The following is a 20,892-nucleotide window of genomic DNA, read 5'->3' on the forward strand; positions in this document are numbered from 1 at the left end:
AATGGCTGCCAAAGAGTACCACCGCAAGAAAGAGAGAAGTCATGCGCTGGAAATGGAATCGTCTCCCGTAACGGTCGGGAGGAAACAAGGCCTCTCGTCGGATGACCTATTCACATTGTCTAGTTCCTAGGACGAATTTTTTGGCAGAGTAACAGGTAGCCATTGTTTTTGTTCGGAGTCTATTAATGTCGGGGAAGGCAGAGTTTTCGGGAACAGAGGCTGGTGAAGCAGCACGGGCCACGAAACTGATCGGTGACGACAATCTTTCAACTAGCGGAAAATATACGAGTCCCGGACGATGGCTTCTATATGGAGATGTCGCCCAGCGGAATAACATAGAGCTGAGACGCCGAAACTCGCTCAAGGCCGCTTTCTTGCTTCGGTGAAATTCTCCTTCGGACCAGACTGAGAGCTTTTACATGAACAGGAAAATTCTCTCTTCTAAATAAATGGCTAACAAGGATTTTTAGCTAGGTATCAAGATATCAAATTTTAAATCTGAATTTCAGCGACTATGAAAACTTCAATACGACAATAAAAAATAATGGGTTTCAGAAAGACTGAAAACCGTACTACAAGTTCTAAAAATCAATGTTCTAATATCCTGTTGATTTTCAGGACTCTATGGATTTAGCTTATAGAGAAAAAGGAAGAGAGACTCATAGGGAAAAAACCAGAGGAAGAAGAGGTTATGGACCTGATTTTTTAATCCTCCTCCTACAACTCTATTTATAGATTAATGAAACTACTATATTACAATAACAGCTCCGAAGAATCATAGAAGAACAAAGAAAACAAAGGGTTTTAGGTGGTTCTGCAATATGCCTATATCCACCGTAGCGACGGTGCTAAAATTTCATTATGTATTGAATAAGGGTTACATCTTTGTAATTTATATTAACCAGAGACATATTCGTCCCAAAAAATGGCATAAATACTTAAAAGTTAAGGTTGGCAAGAAATTTTGTGTGAGATATCTTTTTACACTGTTCTATTAGTACAAGCACAGCCTAATGAGGCAGTTTTTAATATTTAAGAGACCTATGATATTTCCCCTTCATATTTGACTGAGAATCTCTCTTGCTTCTCATTTGTGAGAAGTCTGTGGTTCTTCCCAAAAAATGGCATAAATACTTAAAAGTTAAGGTTGGCAAGAAATTTTGTGTGAGATATCTTTTTACACTGTTCTATTAGTACAAGCACAGCCTAATGAGGCAGTTTTTAATATTTAAGAGACCTATGATATTTCCCCTTCATATTTGACTGAGAATCTCTCTTGCTTCTCATTTGTGAGAAGTCTGTGGTTCTTCCTGCCTTACGCATCTCACGCAATTCCTTTTTGTTTACAAAGCTTTCACTACAAAAGTCGAAATTAAATCAATTTTGAAGTCCGCATTCTCGCCGTCCGGCGGTCGCCACTATATTTTACAGGCTTACTGCAGCGGTAAAATAAAAAACTTGCGACGCACGTCATGTCCCATGCGATTGCGACTACCCTTTCCTCTTTCCCTTTATTCTGTCTCCCGGTTCCAACGTACTGGAAGAATCCGCTCCCGGCTGAGGTTGCTGGAGCTGTCTTACTCCTTTCCGGCTACGGAACTTGTTCCTATTCTGTTGATCTGAACGACGAAGATTTTGTGGACTTCGGGCGGCTGATGCGGGTGGAGTTTTTCGCAGCATCGGTGGTAACTCTTGCTTCCAGCGTACTTTAGTTCGCCTTATGCGATGATTTTCTTACTTGTGATTTATTGGTCAATGATCCTCACATTTTGTTTGATAATTGTTCCTTGATTATTTGTTTATCTGTTTGACGATTTCGTACTGATTTCAGGTTTTAGTTGCTCTTTTTCTCGCTCCTATGTGTTATGTAGCCGTGTTATTTTCTCGTTCTTTGCACTTTGTTTGCATTTTGATTTCTTTCCGGAGTTTTATGTAACCTTTCGCCCTAAAACTCTCCGTGATTTTACTTTTTCCTTACAGTGGCTTTCTTCAGTGTCTCTGGACGTCTCAAGGCAGCTTTATTTGTTGTGTCCTTCTGTTTTTTTATGACTGTGATCTTTTCGCTGCTTCTACTTACTTCCAAGCCAACTCTCTCAGTATATATTTTAACCTCGTGATTATCGTACTCTGCCATCTGTATTTCTGTTGCCAGAAGCTCCTTCATTTATCATTAGGTGTTTATATCTCGATCAGAATGCTGTAGCCACTTTATTCTCTCAACATGTACGACTCTACTAGCTTCTGAAAGCTGAAACCTTCTTTACTTCGTACTCTTTTAGTATCTAGTGAAATGTTTCCTTTAATAAAGTTCTAAATCTCTTCCTGCCTCTCGTTGTGTATCTTCGTGTTTATATGAATTCTGGTTTTTATGAAGGATCTTTCTATTCTCATCTAATATAAGGAAGATCTCTCTCTCTCTCTCTAACTCACACACACACACACGACGCGTAGCTTTGCGTGCTGTCTAGTCTGTCTCTTTCTCTCTTTTACGATGTGTTGATAAACTGGAATTTCCTGAATTAATTTCGATTCAAACTTTTCTCGGGCTGCTAGATATGTGAGTGTGGTGCTTTTTATTGTGTCAATGACCCGCATGTCTCTGTTATTTTTTTTGGATCTATCTATATTTTAAGATGTTAAGAACTTCTCCTTTTTTTTTTTTTTTTTTGTATCTTTATGCTGTAAAGTTGTTTCTTACTCCATTGATTTTGAGCTTCACTAAGGACTGGTTTTGGGCTTACTTTCTATTTGAGGCTCGGGTTGAACATATTGTAAAATGTTCAGTTGGTATCTGTTTTGTATATATAATTGATCAAGTTGCTGTTTCTCACATGGATTTGGAGTGTGAAATGCATTTTAATTTTCAGTGATTGCTTCTATATGTATGATGGTCTTCCTTTTTGCACTCATGGATACCACACTTTTATATTTTATATTCCATGAAACCATGATGCAGGAATACAACAGATGAATTCAAAACAAGGAAGTGGCAAGGCATCTTTGGCTGCTGGTGCCAGTCCCAAGCAGACTTTGTCAGGAGAGTCTGGTTCTGGAAACATGAATGCTCAAGTTAACCAAGTTAATCCTGTCCTGGTAGATCCGATGGTGGGTTCTGAACATGATGGTGGGTGTGAAGTAGCAAAGAAATCTAAAAACCGAAACATAAACGTTGCAGCTAAGTCACGAGGAGCCTCTAGTTCTTCCCCCAAGACAGGGAACCATCAAGAAATGCAACCGAAACCAAGTGCTGCTAATAATACCCGGAAAGTCGAGGCTTCTGGAAACAATCGGCAGAACAAAGCACAAGAACCAAGAAGACCAGCTGGGAGGGGAAATGGAGATGTCAAGTCAGCACCTGTGGATGCAAAAAACAATAATGATGTTAAGTCTGGTTCTTTTCCTCAGGATTCAGCAGGAGGAAGCTATTTGCCTAATACTAATCAACACCCGCTAGATGCTGAAGCTGATGACGGTGAACTTGTGGAGGACAGTGACGATGACATCCTTAGTGATGATTATGATTCTGATGCTAGTCAAAAGAGCCATGAGACACGTAAGAAGAGCAAGTGGTTCATAGCCTTCTTTGAGGCCCTTGATAATTTGGCTGTAGAAGAGTTGTCTGATTCGCAAAGGCAATGGCACTGTCCAGCTTGCCATGATGGTCCTGGTGCTATTGATAGGTACAAAGGTCTTCAGCCTCTGATGACGCATGCCAAGACAAAAGGATCACAAAGAGTGAGACTGCACCGTGAGCTTGCGGAATTACTGGAACAGGAGCTGCGCCTCAGAGTTACCTCAGTAGTACCACCTAATGAAGCATTTGGTAAGTGGAGGGGTTTGCGCTCCTCTTCTACTGATCAGGAGATAGTTTGGCCTCCGATGGTCATTATCAGGAATACTTTACTGGAGAAAGATGAGAATGAAAAGGTACTTCTGTTGGCCCTCTTTCTCAGTTGATTTGCTAGAGAAATATTGTTACACTTTTTAATGTAGATATGTTGTGGAGGAAATCATAAGGCTTTTACATCTATTTTTTATTGTAGCAAGATATTGAATATGCATCAAGACTTTCTAGAGACTTTATCTTTTGACATAATCGACAAAAAGGTGCCTTGTGAGTCTGTCCTTAGTGTTAACTATTTTTTTTTTTTTTTTGAAATAGTAGTGTCTATTTATTGACATTCAAAACCAAACATTGAAAATGCCTGACTGAAATTCATCAAGTTCACCTTTGAATGCAACAACCCCTCCACACAGAACCTTGCTATATGAAAGATGATTCATGACCTCTAGTGGTAACATTAGTGTGAATAATCTGACATAAGTTGGAAGTTTAAGTCAAATCTTCTGGCTACTAGTTGAAAAAAGACTTTCATATTGTCATTTTTGGATGAACCTAATCTTAATATAACATGATATTGGAGTAGGATGTTTATCTTGTTGGGCATACTTCGTGTCTCACTTAGTTTTTCTGCTGTTTAGATTGTACGTGTCTCAGGCTTGTTATCCCATATTTTAGGCTTAAGGTGTGAGAGTGACTCTAGTGGGAATAGATCCTTTACACTAATGAAGTCAAAGAAATTCCTGTGGTTGTTACTTGAGAGAAGGCTTCCTAACTTCGGTCAGTTCTTTTAGGAAAGACTTAAACCCAGTCTGTTTCAATTAGAATTTGTGTTCTTGTTACTTATTTTTGTGAAGTTGTTTTGGTTTATGGTGAACTACTACCTTTTTTTTTTCTTTAATATCGATGAGACATACTCACATACTTCTGCCCCTGTGAGACTTTGTCAACTTTTGACGGAATAATGGCATTGCAAGTTTTGATTGATTGTAGAAGCTCACAGGAATAGAAAGGAAGATTTATATAACATCTGTTTCTTTCTGTTGTCATGTTCAAAATATTAATTTCTTTAAATGCCGGACTTATATTGTAGTGATATTGGGGTCGATATTTTTTTTTTTTTGAGTAAAAGTTGTATATTTCAATAAAGAGAAGGGAAAGAGTACAATACCTTGCTAAAAATGACCTTCTGCCACAACAAGATGTTGAAGGGAAAAACCTAATTTTGCCTGAATATTTGCTAGATGATTAGTGGATCTAGGAATGTATTTCCAATTGCATTGCAATTGAGAAAATAAATTACAGATCTCAATGCCGCCTATGAAGTTTAGAGGACTTCTCACACCAGTTGATAAGGACTTTTGAATCTCTTTCAATGCAAAGAGGGCCCGCTAGCCGTTGCTTGAAAAGTTTTAAACCATGATGCAACCCAAAAAGCACAACAATAGTTGAGTCAGATACTCCAATCGGCCCAACATAGGAAAAAAGAAGATTTCCATTTCGTCATGGATGACCTCTCCAAATCCGGCAGGCCCAGAGCAGCCAAAAGTGCTTCCATCAAAATTTAATTTGAAATGTGCCATTGGAGGTGGGGACCAAGTTTCCATAACCGGGGGGCGGGATGGGTAAGACATTTCAGCTACAAGTCGCGAATTTCCACGAAGGTTGGAGTCCTTTAAATTTGAAATTCTTGTTGCATGAGTATCTACCAGGAAACTTGTCCCACAATTGTATTAATTAGAATATTTTTCGGAAGAGATTTTCTGTTAAATTTTCGGTTATTTCTTTCTTTTCATAAGGCCCAGATGATATGACCAACGTAGCATGAGATAAGTAATTTTTCAAGCTTCGGAAGATGTGCGCTAGTAATAGTGAGGATTGTGGATGAGAGATTTTGAGATGGGCAATATTGCAGACCAATTTTGTTAATTAGTTTGGTCCAAACAGTGTGGGCATAGTTGCAGTATAACAAAATGTGGTCGGCAGTTTCTACATCTGATAACGCTCTTCAAAGATTTGAGCTCCAAGGTCTTCTCAATGAGCTCTACCATTTTCGAGACAAATATAGTGGTCCTCTACACATTGAGGGGGACTTCGAAGGTGGTAATTGGTTAGTGTGAAAATGCGTCCTCCCCCCCGGTGGTGGCATTGGGATTCTCTTTGGGAAATTCTTGAAATGGCTTCTCAATTTTCTTGTATTTGGTCTCACATTCCGAGATCTGCTAACTCGGTAGCAGATGTGCTCACCAAGTCAGGAGCAACCTTTCAATCTCTTGTTGTTAGGGATTTGCTCCCAGTTTCTTTGTAATTCTTTTTGTAAATATATACATCATTTTCAAAAAAAAAAAAAAATGTTCTCTGAAGATTTAAGTTCCACTTGCTAAAATTTGTCCTTTGGACAGAAATGGTCACATCCTTGTTTCTTGCCAAAGAAAAGATTTGACTATGGCTGATATTAAAGCTGCTTTGGCCTACCCACCAATCTGCCCAGAATTTTGTCTGACATCCCGTACAATAGTAGCATTTGACTACACTTTTGAATGCAGGCAACATTTTTGCAATCTTTTTCCACACGGGAGATAACTCATTATATTTTCCACCCCCTGTCCACCTGCCAGAGATTTTGTCTGTTTTAGCAGCAACAATGGCCCGCCATATCAAAGCAGGTTGCATATTAAATTTCGAGATCCATTTTAGTAATAATGCGGAATTAGTTGTTGTAATATCCCGGATCCCAAGGCCACCCATTACAATCGGTTTACATATGTCAACCCATTTCACGAGGCTGTACTTTCTTTCCCCATTTGGCCCACCCCACAAAAATCTCCTTTTAAGTAATTCAATTATAATTCAAACTGAGGTAGGGCAATGGTACAAGGAGAGAAAATAAGAAGGAATACCGTGGAGGCAAGATTTGATAAGGACAAGCTTACCTGCTTTGGACAAAAATCTTCCTCTCCAAGAAGCCGGTCGGCCTTCAAGATGCTCAATGACGGGGTGCCAGGCACTTTTAGAGGGTAGAACATGTGATAGTGGAAGTCCCAAGTATGTACATGGGGGTTGCAATTTTACATCCCAAATAACTTGCCATAGAATTTAAAATTGAGGAGTCAATATTGAACCCAAATATGGATGATTTTGACCAACTAACCTTTTGTCCAGAGGAGAGTTCAAATAAGTTGAGCAGGGCTTTTATATGGGAGATTTGATTCATTGTACCTTCACCAAAGAGTATGGTATCATCCGATGTAAGCTGCTCATCGATGAGAGTGAAGAGAAAGGGAGAGAGAGGGTCCTCTTGCCTAATTCCTCTTATTGCATTGAAAAAATCGGACGGTTTTCCGTTAAAAGGGACAAAATATGTAGTAGAAATGCAACTTCTCATCCAAATTTTCCACCTAGTCCCAAAACCCATTCGGTCAAAGAGGTTATCAATTAGTTTCCAATTTATGCGGTCAAAAGCTTTTTCAAAATCAAGTTTTAGGACGAATCTGGGCAGATTGGATTTTTTGAAGGAATCTAGGAGTTCGTGAGCGGCCAAGAAGAGTCCATGATATTCCTACCATGAATGAAAGCACTTTGACAAGGGTTTATGATTTTGGCGAGATGGGCCCTAAGACGGTTTGCGAGAAGTCGACCAATGTCTTTATAGAAGCTAGTTGTGAGGCTTATTGGTCTAAAATATTGGGGGAGGGCAGAATTGGATTTCTTTGGGATTAAAGCAATGAAAGATGCACCCACGGCATTGTGAGTGATGCCGACTTGGTGGAAATTTTGGACAAAAGCATACACTTCAGATTTGATTGTGTCCTAGAATTTGTGGTAAAACTCACCATTGAAACCATCAGGTCTAGGAGCTTTGTCTTTTGGAAGGCCAAGAGAAGCAGAATCAATTTCAATTTCTTCTGTGGTGAAGGGCCTTTCCAAGTCGGTCACATAAGAAGGAGAGACACGCAAGTAGTCGAGCTAGAACAGCTTGGGCCGATTGTAACGCTCCTCAGTGTATAGATCTGAAAGTACTTGACAAGAATATCAGATATAGAGGGACTATCTGTGATCACTTGGTCTCCATGATAGAGAGAAGTGATACGGTTAGCCCTCCTCCTGGCCGAGGCAATGGCATGGAAGAACTTTGTGTTTCCATCCCCCTCGGTCAACCAACGAAATCTAGCATGCTGTTTCCAGTGAACAGATTCACTTCGAAGTAAAGTTCAATATTCCAAATTTAATTGTTTTCTAAGAAGTAAATCGGGAGGAGAAATAGACCTTTGCTCTTCGAGTAGATCAAGCTCAGAAATGCAGCGGCGAATTGAGTCTTTCTGGGAAGCAGCAACAACACGATGATTAATAGACCAAGTGCGGATCTTCGCCTTAAGAGCTTTTATTTTGAGAGGGAGTGCCCAGCCCAGATTAGGGCGGGTTCTTGCCACTAGACAGCAAGATCAGAGTTGAAGGACTCATTCAGGGTCCAAGAATTTTTGAAACGAAAAGGAGAAATCCCCCAGGCAGGAGGGCGAGTGCTGAGTTGAATAGGCCAGTGATTAGAGTCAACTTTGTTTAGGACTTGGCTAGAGGTGTTTGGAAATAATTGGAGCCACTCATTATTGGCAAAGAATAGGAGAGGATTGACCATTTGACCAAGTGAATTTTTTTCTAGAAAGAGGAATTTCTGATAGCTCGAGGCTTCCAATGTCATCGGAGAAGGCTCTCATTGTGGAAATGGTTCTGATGGTGGGTGGGCTTTTTTCTGAGCATAAAAGGATGGTGTTGATGTCAAACACTTAGCCAATACAACCCAAAAAACCGGTCTGTTAAGTGCGGAAAGCCAAGTACCTAACCCATCAGCGGTGGACGGAACCACCTAGCTCTGACACCCACCGTTCCCGTTCCCTACTGCTTCACCCGGGATTCGAACGCGGAACGTGGTGCCTAGCTTTGATACCATGTCAAACGCCTAGCTAATACAACCCAAAAGACTGGTATGTTAAGTGCGGAAAGCCAAGTACCTAACCCATCAGTGGTGGATGGAACCACCCAGGTGGACGGAACCACCTAGCTCTGACAGTTGAAATCCCCGGCTAGTAGCCAGGGCAAATCCTAAAGTTGGACAAGTTGAAGTATTTCCTCCCAAAAGGAGGTACGATCATTTTGTCGAGTTGGGCCGTAGACACTAGCCAACGCCGAGGATGTCCCCAAGGAATGGTCATGAAAATGAATGTCAATGGAGAATTGGCTCGATTGAGAGAGAGTGGCATCTACAACTTTTGGGTCCCAGATGACAAGGATGCCACTAGAGCGCTCAATCGCGTCAACCGTTGCCCACGCGGGGTCCATATAATACCATAATTCACGAGCAATAGAATTGTCAAAAGTTTGCAGCTTAGTTTCTACAAATATTACAATTTTTGGTTTACATTCACAAAGGGCTGCTTTGATGATGGCGCTCTTGGACCGCGAGCCGATTCCTCTGATAATCCAAGAGAATAATCATTTAGAACGGGGTGGGGTGATATCCTTCTCCAGGCGGTCAGAAGCTTCGTGATAGTAGCTGCAGAAAATCCATGCGAGATGCGTCATTTCTATGAATTCTTTAGGAATGAAATTTTGCTCTTGTTCTTGCAGGAATTGGAGGAGATCGGTCTGAGCCTTAGTTTGATTAATCGGGTAAAAAATTGCCATATAATTGGGCATTGGTGGGGAAAGATTTGGAGGATAGACAGTGGGGGTGCTTGTTTTCTGAGGGCTGGTTGCTTTGGCTTTGCCCTCTCTTTTTTTTTCTGGAATATGTGAAGGCGAAGGGGGAAATGGGAGGCTTTTTTTCCGTAACGACTGTGGTGGGTTTGGGGGGAGGAGGGGTGGTGGGATATTGGGGTCGATATTGTTATATTGCTTTGTAAAAAAAATGTTATTTTGCTACCTTATTATCTTTTTACTGCTAAGCTTTGATTAATGATCATGGACTTGATTGGCAGTGATGCCCTTGTATGCACGCCTTTCTGGTTGTATATATTTTCTTTTGGTAGTACCCAGTAACTGTTAAAAAAATTGCAGTGGATTGGCATGGGAAATTCAGAGCTGCTGGACTATTTTGGCTTACATCAGGCAGTTAGGGCTCGGCATTCCTATGGTCCTCAGGGCCACCGTGGGATTACTGTTCTGTTATTTGAGGCTTCAGCAGTTGGTTATCATGAGGCTGAACATCTACACAAGCAATTTCAAGAGCAAGGGACCGATCGGGATGCATGGGAAAATAGACGTGTGCTCTTTTATCCTGGTGGAAAGCGCCAGTTATATGGTTACATGGCACGCAAAGAAGATTTGGATCATTTCAATCAGCACTCACAAGGTATGTTTTGCTTATTCAAAAGGGAACTGTTTGACAATTAATGATGGATGTCTGGTCAGTCACTTGCATATGCCCTGTACACCAGATGAACATGAATGATGAGAGACATAGCATTCAATTCTCTATTACAGGTTGCCTGTATTTGAACATCTGTTTTTGTTTGTTGTTTGGGGCTTTGTTTTTTTTGCCTCAAACTTGGAAGGCCAAAACAATATTTTATAAATACTGTTGAGACATTAATCCTGCTAGTCTTTTGAGTTTTGAACGAAGGTGCTAAAACTGCAAGATCATTTAAGTAGCGAATTAAGTGTGGTTGCCTTAAATTTATCTGCAGTGTATGGACCATTAGTCAGATTGTTAGATCTGTTACATTTAATTTGTAAACTATGCAATATTGGCATTAAAGGTTTGGCTGTGGTGGTGTATATAGACTGCATACAGATTTTTTGCCACCTTGATGAGTATCCCATATGCTTCCTTGCATTTAACCGAGATCGAGCCCAATAATTTTAACCGAGTTGAGCTCAAGTTCAAACTCCAACATGCATTCAAAACTTTCAAAAAATATATGTCAAATAAATTTTATATAAAATTATTGTAACGCAGAAGAAGATGTAGAGCAATAGATAAACACAATTAGGAATAGTTCAATACACATCACCCCGAATAACCAATGCACCATAGACATAAGGCAGGAAGCTCTTACTCACCCAACACTCTTTATTTATTTAATTTTTTATTGGGAGTGAGAGGAGGAAAATGCTCCCTATTTTAAAATAATAAAACTATAATAATTTTTTTTAATGAAAGTTTTAATTAAATTACCCTGTTGAAGAATCAAAGTTATTAAATAAAAAATTAAAAAGTGTAATTTTTCCTCAACAATTTCTGTAATTCTCTCTCATTAACAGTTAGAACCAGCTTTGGCTAGATTTTAATCACGAAGCCATAATCAATAAAAAAATATACACACATCTAACTATTTAAGTAGATAGAAATAAGACGTTGTGTTGAAAAGATCAAAAAATGAAATTTCACCAAATGGGGAGAAATTTCATGTTGGAAGATGGGCCCAAGCCCACACGTCTAAGAAAGGCCCACATATGTAAGTGTGTTGGAAGATGGGTCCAAGCCCATAAGACCAAAGAAGGCCTACATATCCAAGTGTGTTGGAAGATGGGCCCAATCCCATAAGATATGGGACCCACCATGATCACGTGAGGTGGCATAAGAAGTCTTACACAATAAAAAGTCTAGCAGAACCACAATTATTATGGAAGCAAGTCTCATAGAGGAGTTTCAGTTTAAAGGTGTTTTAGTCATGTTAGTCTTCTATTTATATTAGGTTATTTAATTATGCGAGGACTTATCTTTAAGTGTTAGAGTTTGGGTGTAATTGAGACAAGGGTAGTTTAATTGTAATTGGACTTTACTACCTTCCTCTATTATATATAGAGGTTCATGTACTCTGATTACAAATAAGTCTGTCTATGAAGTATTTCTCTTTTCCATAAATTCTACATGGTATCAGAGCAGGTTCTGTGAGTTGACTTGGTCAACCCATAGAGTTAATGTGATCATATTCTGATTTATTATCGCTACCAGTTTAGGTTCATATTTTTTTTCAATCCCTATACTTGTTATTTGATTTACGTTTTCACCTCTATATTGAGCTTTTCATAATGCATATTATATATTGACGGAAAGATATTCGAGTCTACTTTCCAAGGAAAAATGATTTTTTAAAACCGGAGTTATCTATAAAGAGAAATCGATATTTGAAGCAGCAAAGGTCAGATTGCAAAAGAGGTTCGTGCAGCACCAAAAAGCTTTAACTTCCGAGCTATTTTATTCTATCAAGAACGAGGCTTTATATGGAGAATAATATATCAAAAGAAAGATTTGTAAGTCTATTTTCTTACCTATTCAACCAATTCTCGATTTTTTTTTTTTTTTTTGAGATATGGATCTTGGAAGAGTCAATGGTCATGCTGGAAAAGGGGAAAGAGTACTTAGTTAGGCAGAGACCGAAATCTATCAGATTATATATCTCAATAGAAGTATATTTTATGAAGAAAATTTATACTTCGATGAAAGGTATTTAAGTCTAGTTTCAGAAGGAGAAAATTTTATGTCAATCTAATCTATATTTAAGGATATATTCGCATTGGAAGAATCAAAGGTCATACTGGTGTCCGGTTGCATTGAAAAATCCGAATTTAAGCCGATTGTTTTGCGTCACTTTTTGAGTTGTTGTTATTGATCAACTATATCAGGAAAATATCTCACTTACCCCTTTTTCAGTTACTACATCTATGTTATTTCGTTCAAGCTGGGAAAAATGCCATTACCTCCCAGCTTGAGGGGGAGAAGTAGAAGAAGAAGTACAAGAAAGAGTAAAAAAAATTGAAGACCAAGAATCTTGACTTATAATAATAATTATGGTAATTATTGGTGATACCTGATTTGGCTCGACTCGATTATATTTCTCTGGCTTGATTATTATTTTGAAATATTTGCAAACATATTCCTTGGTCAACATATTATTTGGTGCACATGCTTGCATCAGATTATTTTATGGTTCATTTTACAAGGATTTTTGTTATTTTGGTTCATGTTATATGGGTCTAAGCTCATTTCAGCTGCAGCTATTGTGTCTCTTTGGATGAGACATTATTATTGAAGAAGTGGTGGCCCCAACATTTTGTCTTCCTCTTTATCCATTACCTATTAGTTATTTGGCAGACTCTCCTACCATCCTTTATTTGACTCTCAAATACATCTTTGGGCTAACCTTTTGAGTGTTGCTTTGGTTGGGAGTTTAAGTCCATCACGTACGTATATGGGTGTTTTAAGTCCATTGATTGTGAATGGCAGGCATTATCCACTTATCACGTCCTTTATTGCCGTTTTGTGAATGACAGAGATTTATCACGTATCACGTCTTTTATCGCTATCTTGTGAGTGACAGACATTTATCACCCATTTCTACCTGTGAGAGTCGGTGCACAGGTTAGGACACTGTGATGGAGGAACTTATTATTACATATATGTTGTCCCCTTTAATTGACATTTATTACTCCTACCACTTGAGAGTCGTTGTCTTGTGGAGGGACACGATGATGGAGGAGTTTTTACTACACTTTTGAGCACTACGTATAGAGCCACTACTTGCGAAAGATATGAGTGCCACTACCTGAGAATGATAGGAGTGTGCCCTACATCCAACATGGATTATGAATGGAGTTTGGAGCGATGTCATATGGCTTGGAGTGATTTTACTCTTACTTATCTTATACCAGTTAGGCCTCATGGAAGAGAGCACTAGCTTGAGGGGGAGTGTTGAAAGAATGGAAGACTGTCATTTTATCTTATACATCATTTGCAGCAAGCAGGGAGTTCATGATGTTCTCTCACCTCCAGTTTGAGGGGGAGTGTTGGAAGATGGGCCCAAGTCCACACGACCAAGGAAGACCCACATATCCAAGTGTGTTGAAAGATGGGTCCAAACCTATAAGACCAAGGAAGGCCCACATATCCGAGAGTGTTGGAAGATGGGCCCAAACCCATAAGATATGGGACCCACCATGATCGCGTGAGATGACATAAGAAGTTTAACAGAGCCACAATTATTATAGAAGCAGGTCTCATAGGAGTTTTAGTTTAAAGGTGTTTTAGTCGTGTTAGTCTTCTATTTATATTGTGTTATTTAATTATGTTAAGACTTATCTTTAAGTGTTAGAGTTTGGGTGTAATTGGGATAAATGTAGTTTAATTGTAATTGGACTCTATTACTTTCCTCTATTATAAATAGAGGTTCATGTACTTTGATTAAAAATAAGTCTATGAAGTTTTTCTCTTTTCCATAAATTCAACACTTCACTGTCTTTGCAGAATATTTATGTGTTTAAACGATGACCATTGATTCGCAGAAGCATAACGTCATGGTCACCGCTGGACGTCAACACTCTAATTAAAAAACTTTTAAAATCACGGAAGGTAGCGGAGTTTTGGCTTAATAAAAGCGAGAAGAAGGACAAAAAACAATCCAAGTCCAAGTTGACCTCCCGCAGCGCTCTTGCTCCCGACTCCCATAATTCCGAGCCCTCGTTAAGTTAACGAGTTGGCTTGCGAGCTTTCGAACCGAACCATGGTTCGGTCGAGCTCGGCTCGTTAACTCAAACGAGCCTTACCCCTGGTTGCCGTGGATCATAGAAAGGGAACAAATACATTTTTTTGACATTTTGTAGCAACCTGGATGTTGGTTGCACTTATTTTTAGGAATCGCTAGTGACTACTACTATTTCTTGTTGATTAGCTGTTTTTAGATTCTGTGATTGAGAAATTGTTGGATCATGTTTTGTATTTGTTAGAGGCATAGAAGAATCTTACAGCTAATGTTGTTCTGGTATTTAGAATGTTGTCTTTAGTATTTGTTGTTGTTGTTGTCTAATAAGCATGTTCAAAATTCATCCACGTTTCGTTAAGTGGATTCATTTCTGTTTTGTATGAGTAACAGGAAAGTCCAGACTAAAATTTCAGATGGTATCTTACCAAGAAAAGGTTGTGGGTGGAATGAAGCAGATGAGTGAAGAAAACAAACAATTGATCTGGCTGAAGAACAAAGATGCTGAACGGAAGGCTTTCAAAGAAACAGTGGGGCTTATGAGCAATCAGCTTCGTATTGCAAAAGAAGAATATCACATACTGAGACTCCGAGCAAAGAAACAATATGAAGAGATCAAGGAGGAGGTAATAACATTTCTACCTCTTATTTTGCTTTAATATTTTCTTATAACAATTTTTCTTTAACTGTATGTAGCTCCTTACTTTGTTTTCCAATATCAAATGGATAACTTTTAGATGGATAACATGGAGAAATTCTTTAATGAGAAAATTGCTGATATGCTTGATGCTCGAGAAGCAAAAGAGCAAGCCTTTGATCAAGCCCTGCAGGAGGACCGTGCTGTAGAGTTAAGCAATGTTGGTTCTGGAAGCTCTGAAGATCGTAAACTTCGGTAACATAATCAATCCTACATGAAAAGTTAATGGGTAAATAACAGAAAAAGTTGTTCTCACTTGTATGGTGGTTCCTGGTCTCCCTACCTTGCAGGCAGGAAAAAATTGAGAAGTTCATCAACTGTCAAGAAAAATGTGTGGATGAGTTTGAGGAGGAGAGAGAGAAGCTTGAGAAAAGCTATAAAGCGAAGAGGACTGAAATGAAGAGGAGGCACTATGAAGAAGAGATGGAGTTAGAGAAAGGATTTGATGATGATCTGAATAACCTGATGGAGATGTACACTGAGGCCGCTCCTCGTCCAAGCTATTTTAGTTACCCCACAGTGCTGTTCTTAATTTTTCTTTTTGTTACCTTCTGCATCTTCTGGCTCTTCTTGAGACAAAAACAGTAAACTGCTACTCAAAAGGTATCAACACGAACATCCAAGCTATTTTAGTTACCGCACAGTGCTGTTCTTAATTTTTGTTTTCTTCGTGATGTAGGCGTTACTGAAATGAGACCGGAAGTAACACTACTTCTGACATTTGAGACGGACTATTTTACTGTTCCATTTAGCAGAAATGAATATGAGCGATAGAAAGTAAAGTTATTTTACCAGTTTTCATTAGTATATCGAGGGTACCAACATCTAATCTAAGAAGGTTTATGTGATGAGGGTTTGTATGTTATGGTTTTCTCCATTGAAGAAGCCGACACACAGGACAGCCAGTTCTGATGATATAATGTTGATGTTCAACTTCAACGTTGCTGAATTAGCATTTTATACGCTTTAAGGACAAGTACGGCAAGTGAGAGAGAAGTCTCTGTTTGATGCAAATAATGGGCCAGATAGGGTATTATATGATCCTTAACTAGTGTCACTACGATAATACCATTTTAGTTACTTTAAGTGCACGAGTTTCACCTTTTGTTTAATAATTTCACTCGATTTACTATATGATAACTGTTCAAATTATTTGTTTAGTTCTTATGCAGATAAAATTCAATTTTTTTTATTTGTTCATTGCTAATTTTTACTATTTATGATTTTACTATTTCACTCTTTACTTCTTAATTAACACTAAATAATAAATATTATCATAATATTATTTTTCTCATTTTTCCTTCAAAAAATATTATCAAAGATTATTACTGCTAATTAAATAATAAATATACAATAAAAATACTGGTTTCTACTTCAAAGTATTTCTTAGTCAAAGCAAGAATAATTACACTAGATAGTCATGGGAGGTTGTTGGGGAGAGGAGCTTGTTTATCCCCTTCTAAGGTGTTTCACTAAAACCTTTAAATTGAGGAACTTGGGCTACATAGCCTTAAAATGTCTACCTAGGTGATGACTCTACCTTGGAGTTAAATGGCTCCAACTGTTGGGGCCTATTTTGTGGGATTTCCAGGCCCTGACCATGACCTTCACAGAAGTCCAGCATCAGATCACCTTGCAGGGCACATAGGCTACAGTGCCTTGCCACTTCAGTTAGTTCAGGACCAAAACACCGAGTACTGTAAGTTATCTCACTTACTTACAAATTTTGAAGATTTATTTCATGATCCTACTGCTCTTCCGCCTATTCGCCACTGTGATCACCGCATTAGATTGAAGATGGGAACTGAACTTGTGGTGGTTCGGCCTTACCGTTACCCCCACTTACAGAAGGATGAAATTGAGAGGTAGTGCCAAAATATGCTCGCCCAGGGAATTATTTAGCCAAGCAGGTCTCCTTTCTCATCCCGGGTATTACTAGTCAAAAAGCATGATAAGTCATGGAGGTTTTGTGTGGACTACCGGCAACTCAATGCTCACACTATTAAAGACAAATTTCTCATCCCAGTGGTGGACGAGTTGTTAGATGAGTTACACGGTGCCACTATATTTACCAAGCTGGATTTGAAGTCAGGCTATCATCAGATTCGCGTTCATCCTTCAGATGTGGAGAAGGCTACGTTCCGCACATACCACAGTCATTTTGAGTTCCTCGTGATGCCCTTTGGTCTCTCCAATGCGCCATCCACATTCCAGGCCCTCATGAATGAGGTATTTAGCTCTATCTTGCGGAAATATGTTCTCGTATTTTTTTATGATATATTGGTGTATAGCAAACTTTGGGACGAGCACATTCAGCACCTTCACCAGGTCTTTACTCTTCTCTGCTCCTATCATTTGGTTTTAAATAAGTCCAAATGTTCTATGGGCACCTCCGAGGTGGCATATTTGGGCCACATTATTTCAGCAGTTGGGGTGCAGGTTGACCAAAGTAAGATTCAGACTGTCATAGATTGGCCTTCCCCTACATCCATCACAACGTTAAGGGGATTTTTGGGCCTCACGGGGTATTACGGAAAATTTATCCGCAACTATGGCCAGATTGCAGCACCATTTAACAACCTACTCAAGAAAAATGCCTTCACTTGGTCCGAGACAACAGATCATTCTTTTCAGAAATTGAAGCACGCCTTATCATCAGCGCTGATTTTGAAGCTACAGGACTTTGATGAGTTATTTGTGGTGGAATGTGATGCTTCAGTTGGCGGTATCGGTGCAATGTTATAGCAACAGGGCCACCCGATCGTTTACTTCAGCCACCAGCTTGGCCTCCACTATCACAAGCTAGCAGCTTATGAGAGGGAATTGATCAGTTTAGCTAAAGCAATACAGCATTGGCGGCCTTATCTCTGGGGGCACACATTTATGATTCGAACTGATCATTGCAACCTAAAATATCTTCTAGAGCAGCACCTCACCACCTCCCCTCAGCAGCACTGGTTGAGTAAACTGATGGGGTTTGACATTACAATTGAATATACACCTGGTAGTTTGAATGTGGGGGCTGATGCTTTGTCTAGCTGGGACCTTCCAGAGCCGCACTTATATGCTATCAGTCAGCCCAGAGTTCTCTTGTTGGATTCTATTAGGGAGGAGACACAACAGTATTTGGAAATTTTTGCATTATATCATGAGATTCAACAGGGGACATTGGACGATCCAGAATTGTCCAATCCTGTTCAAAAACCGGATTTTTCTGCACCACACGTCACCACTTATTACCAGCATTTTACCCTCTTTCCATGATAGTACACATGAAGGCAGAAAGAAAACATATTTTCGGATCAGTTGGGAATTTTATTGGAAATACATGAAGCGTAGTGTAGCCGATTATGTGACAGCTTGCCAAATTTGTCAACGGAATAAAGCTGAATCTTTAAGTCCAGCAGGGTTGCTCCAACCACTTCAGCTACCGTCACAAGTTTGGTCCGATATATCCATGGACTTCATTGATGGCCTTCCCCCCTTGTCCGGCAAATCAGTTATATTTGTAGTGGTTGACCGTTTCTCAAAGTATGGCCATTTCCTACCTCTGGCGCATCCTTACACTACAGTTCAAGTAATTCAACTATTCATGGATAATATTGTCCGGTTACATGGGATGTCGGCCTCCATTATAGGGACGCCGTCTTTACTAGTACGTTCTGGAAGGAATTACTCAAGCTGCAAGGCACAAAGTTGGTGTTCTCTTCCGCCTACCATCCACAGATTGATGGACAGACCGAGGTTGTTAACCAAACGATTGAGATGTATCTTCGTTGTTTTGTGCGGGGACTCACCTAAACGGTGGGTTAAGTGGCTGGCATGGGCAGAATTCTGTTACAACACATCCTACCACAGTGCACTCGGCACTACTCCATTCAAGGTAGTATATGGCAAAGATCCGCCTCAACTTTTATCGTATGAACCAGGTGCATAAGGTTGCCACCTTGGACCAGGCTTTAGCAGAATGCGACGCCATGCTCAGTGAGGTGCGTCACTCATCTCCAGTAGGCCCAACATACTATGAAATTATATTATGATAAGCACCACTGGGAAGTATTCTTTTCTCCAGGAGATTATGTATGGCTGCGTTTCCAAAATTACAGGCAGCTTTCACTGACAACCTCCAAATACCACGAGTTATCTCTGAAGTATTATGGTCCCTTTCAGGTGTTAGACCGCATTGGCACAATCGCCTACCGCTTGCAGCTTCCACCAGAAGCAAAGATCCAAAATGTGTTTCACGTCTCCCAACTGAAGGCCTTCCAGGGTGACTCCCCCTTGCTGCACACTCCTCTGCCACCACTACATGAGGGACATGTCCTTTCTACTCTAGCACAGGTGTTGCAGGCTCGTCGCATTTAGGGCGATTGGGAGGTACTCGTGCAATGGGATGACGCTGACCCCAGTGACACTACATGGGAGCCCTTAGCGGCTTTCCAGTCTCTATACCACTCTTTTGAGCTTGAGGACAATCTTTTTCTCCAGGAGGGGGGTGATGTTATAGACTCGGGATCAACAGGCGTAGGAATTAAATTATGTTATTTCCCTTTTCATGTATCTCAATTTGGGTTGGTTTGGTTTGGAGGTAATTTGGCGCGAACCAATTGATCCATGGGTCTAGCTTGTATTTTCATTCCCAAAACTATTTATTGGGACGTCAAGATGAATGAAGGTAAGCATTAAGAAATTTAGTCTAGACAGGTTAGATTCTCCCTCCGAGGTCTAGGTCGTATTCTCCCTTTGAGGTCCAGGTCGAATCTCCTTCAAGGTTCAATCCATTCCATTCCGATTTCCACCATTACACGTTCAAGGAACAAGAATCCTCTTCCAGCGTCAACAGCCAATCTGGAGGGAAGAGAGGGAAGAAGGGTGACACGATCCATAGATGGGAAGATCCCAACACATTGCGAGGAAGACAAATAGGAAATTCGCGAGATTATTTTGCTCTGGTGATTGAGTAGAAGCTCGACTATGCTTGGATTAAGGCATATTATCTTCCTTAGCCATACCATTTTTTTTCGAGGAAAGCTCTCTGCTAGATTGAATTATTTTCAAAAATTTCTCGATGATTGATCTCCTTCATCAGTTGTCTCTATGCTGGTCTGACTGTCACCTCGCCGATATTTTTTTAGCTAGCCGCTGGATACACTCTTGGAAAGTTTCCATTATTCTGTCGCTCTATTTTTTGATAAATTATTGCAGGTTCATCGCTGGCTATACTCTCTAATTTTCTGTTGTGCCGTGATGTTCGAAGGCTAGCAGCCCGAGGAAGACACTGGTTCTGAATTAAAATCCCACCTAAGTTAGGTGGCTGATTGATTCAACGAGTTAACCCAACGAGTTGGGCCAACTCGGATCGAGCCAACTCAACCAAGTCAATCTGACTCAGCCCACTCTCTTATTGCCTCTTTATACAGGTCTGGGTCCTGAGTTCTATACCTATTTCTTCCTCGACTCAGCTATATTGATCTCATATCTAACTCGGCTTGATTCGGTCCCTTTTGTCTGACTGGATTATTAACTTGGATTATTACTAGGTTCCAACATATTTTTTGGTGCAACTTCCTTATTTAATGGACTATCAATGAATTATCTTATGGGTCCTTTTTAAAGAATTTTTATTATTATATATGTGTTATTAGACCCAGGTCCATTTCAGCTACTACTATTGTGTCTTTTTGCCTGAGACATTATTATTGAAGGAGTTCTCAGTTGTTGATTGTTATCAGCATCGGTTACTTGATGAAGAAGAAAGCACATGGTGGCCCAAGAATATTATCTTCCAAGTGATTACTTGTTACCCCCCTTACTTGACGTATTTACTCCTACCATTTGAGAGTCGGTGCCCTATGGAGGGACACCGTGATGGAGGAGTTTAT

General features: G+C 39.8%; 1 protein-coding gene across 4 annotated transcripts; it reads left to right on the forward strand.

Annotated features, from left to right (window-relative positions):
* Window positions 1-1,521: 1,521 nt before the first annotated feature.
* LOC137950012 (protein SUPPRESSOR OF GENE SILENCING 3 homolog) lies at window positions 1,522-15,990 on the forward strand. 4 transcript variants are annotated; one of them, XM_068796344.1, is made up of 7 exons: window positions 1,522-1,685; window positions 2,957-3,927; window positions 9,893-10,187; window positions 14,707-14,939; window positions 15,051-15,205; window positions 15,301-15,613; window positions 15,690-15,990. In XM_068796344.1, exons 2-6 carry the CDS (start codon window positions 2,968-2,970, stop codon window positions 15,596-15,598), a joined length of 1,941 nt encoding a protein of 646 aa, XP_068652445.1. In that variant the 5' UTR covers window positions 1,522-1,685; window positions 2,957-2,967; the 3' UTR covers window positions 15,599-15,613; window positions 15,690-15,990. The 4 variants fall into 4 exon arrangements, with proteins under 4 accessions (XP_068652445.1, XP_068652444.1, XP_068652447.1 ...); XM_068796343.1 differs by lacking the exon at window positions 15,690-15,990 and having other exon boundaries at window positions 15,301-15,648; XM_068796346.1 differs by lacking the exon at window positions 15,690-15,990 and having other exon boundaries at window positions 1,522-1,682; window positions 15,301-15,648.
* Window positions 15,991-20,892: the final 4,902 nt, after the last annotated feature.

The sequence above is a fragment of the Aristolochia californica genome, unplaced genomic scaffold (genome assembly GCF_029961685.1).
Source record: "Aristolochia californica isolate CCGP_79_NKW_82.1479 unplaced genomic scaffold, dmAriCali1.0.hap1 SCAF_14, whole genome shotgun sequence".
Taxonomy (NCBI): Eukaryota; Viridiplantae; Streptophyta; class Magnoliopsida; order Piperales; family Aristolochiaceae; genus Aristolochia; species Aristolochia californica.

What these genes read in the sequence shown, in the direction of transcription:
- LOC137950012 (XM_068796344.1), top strand. Translation starts at nt 2,968, where the DNA reads ATGAATTCAAAACAAGGAAGTGGCAAGGCATCTTTGGCTGCTGGTGCC. An exon ending in AGAAAGATGAGAATGAAAAG is followed by an intron (nt 3,928 to 9,892) that starts GTACTTCTGTTG and finishes AAAAAATTGCAG; the next exon opens with TGGATTGGCATGGGAAATTC. An exon ending in TCTGAAGATCGTAAACTTCG is followed by an intron (nt 15,206 to 15,300) that starts GTAACATAATCA and finishes CCTACCTTGCAG; the next exon opens with GCAGGAAAAAATTGAGAAGT.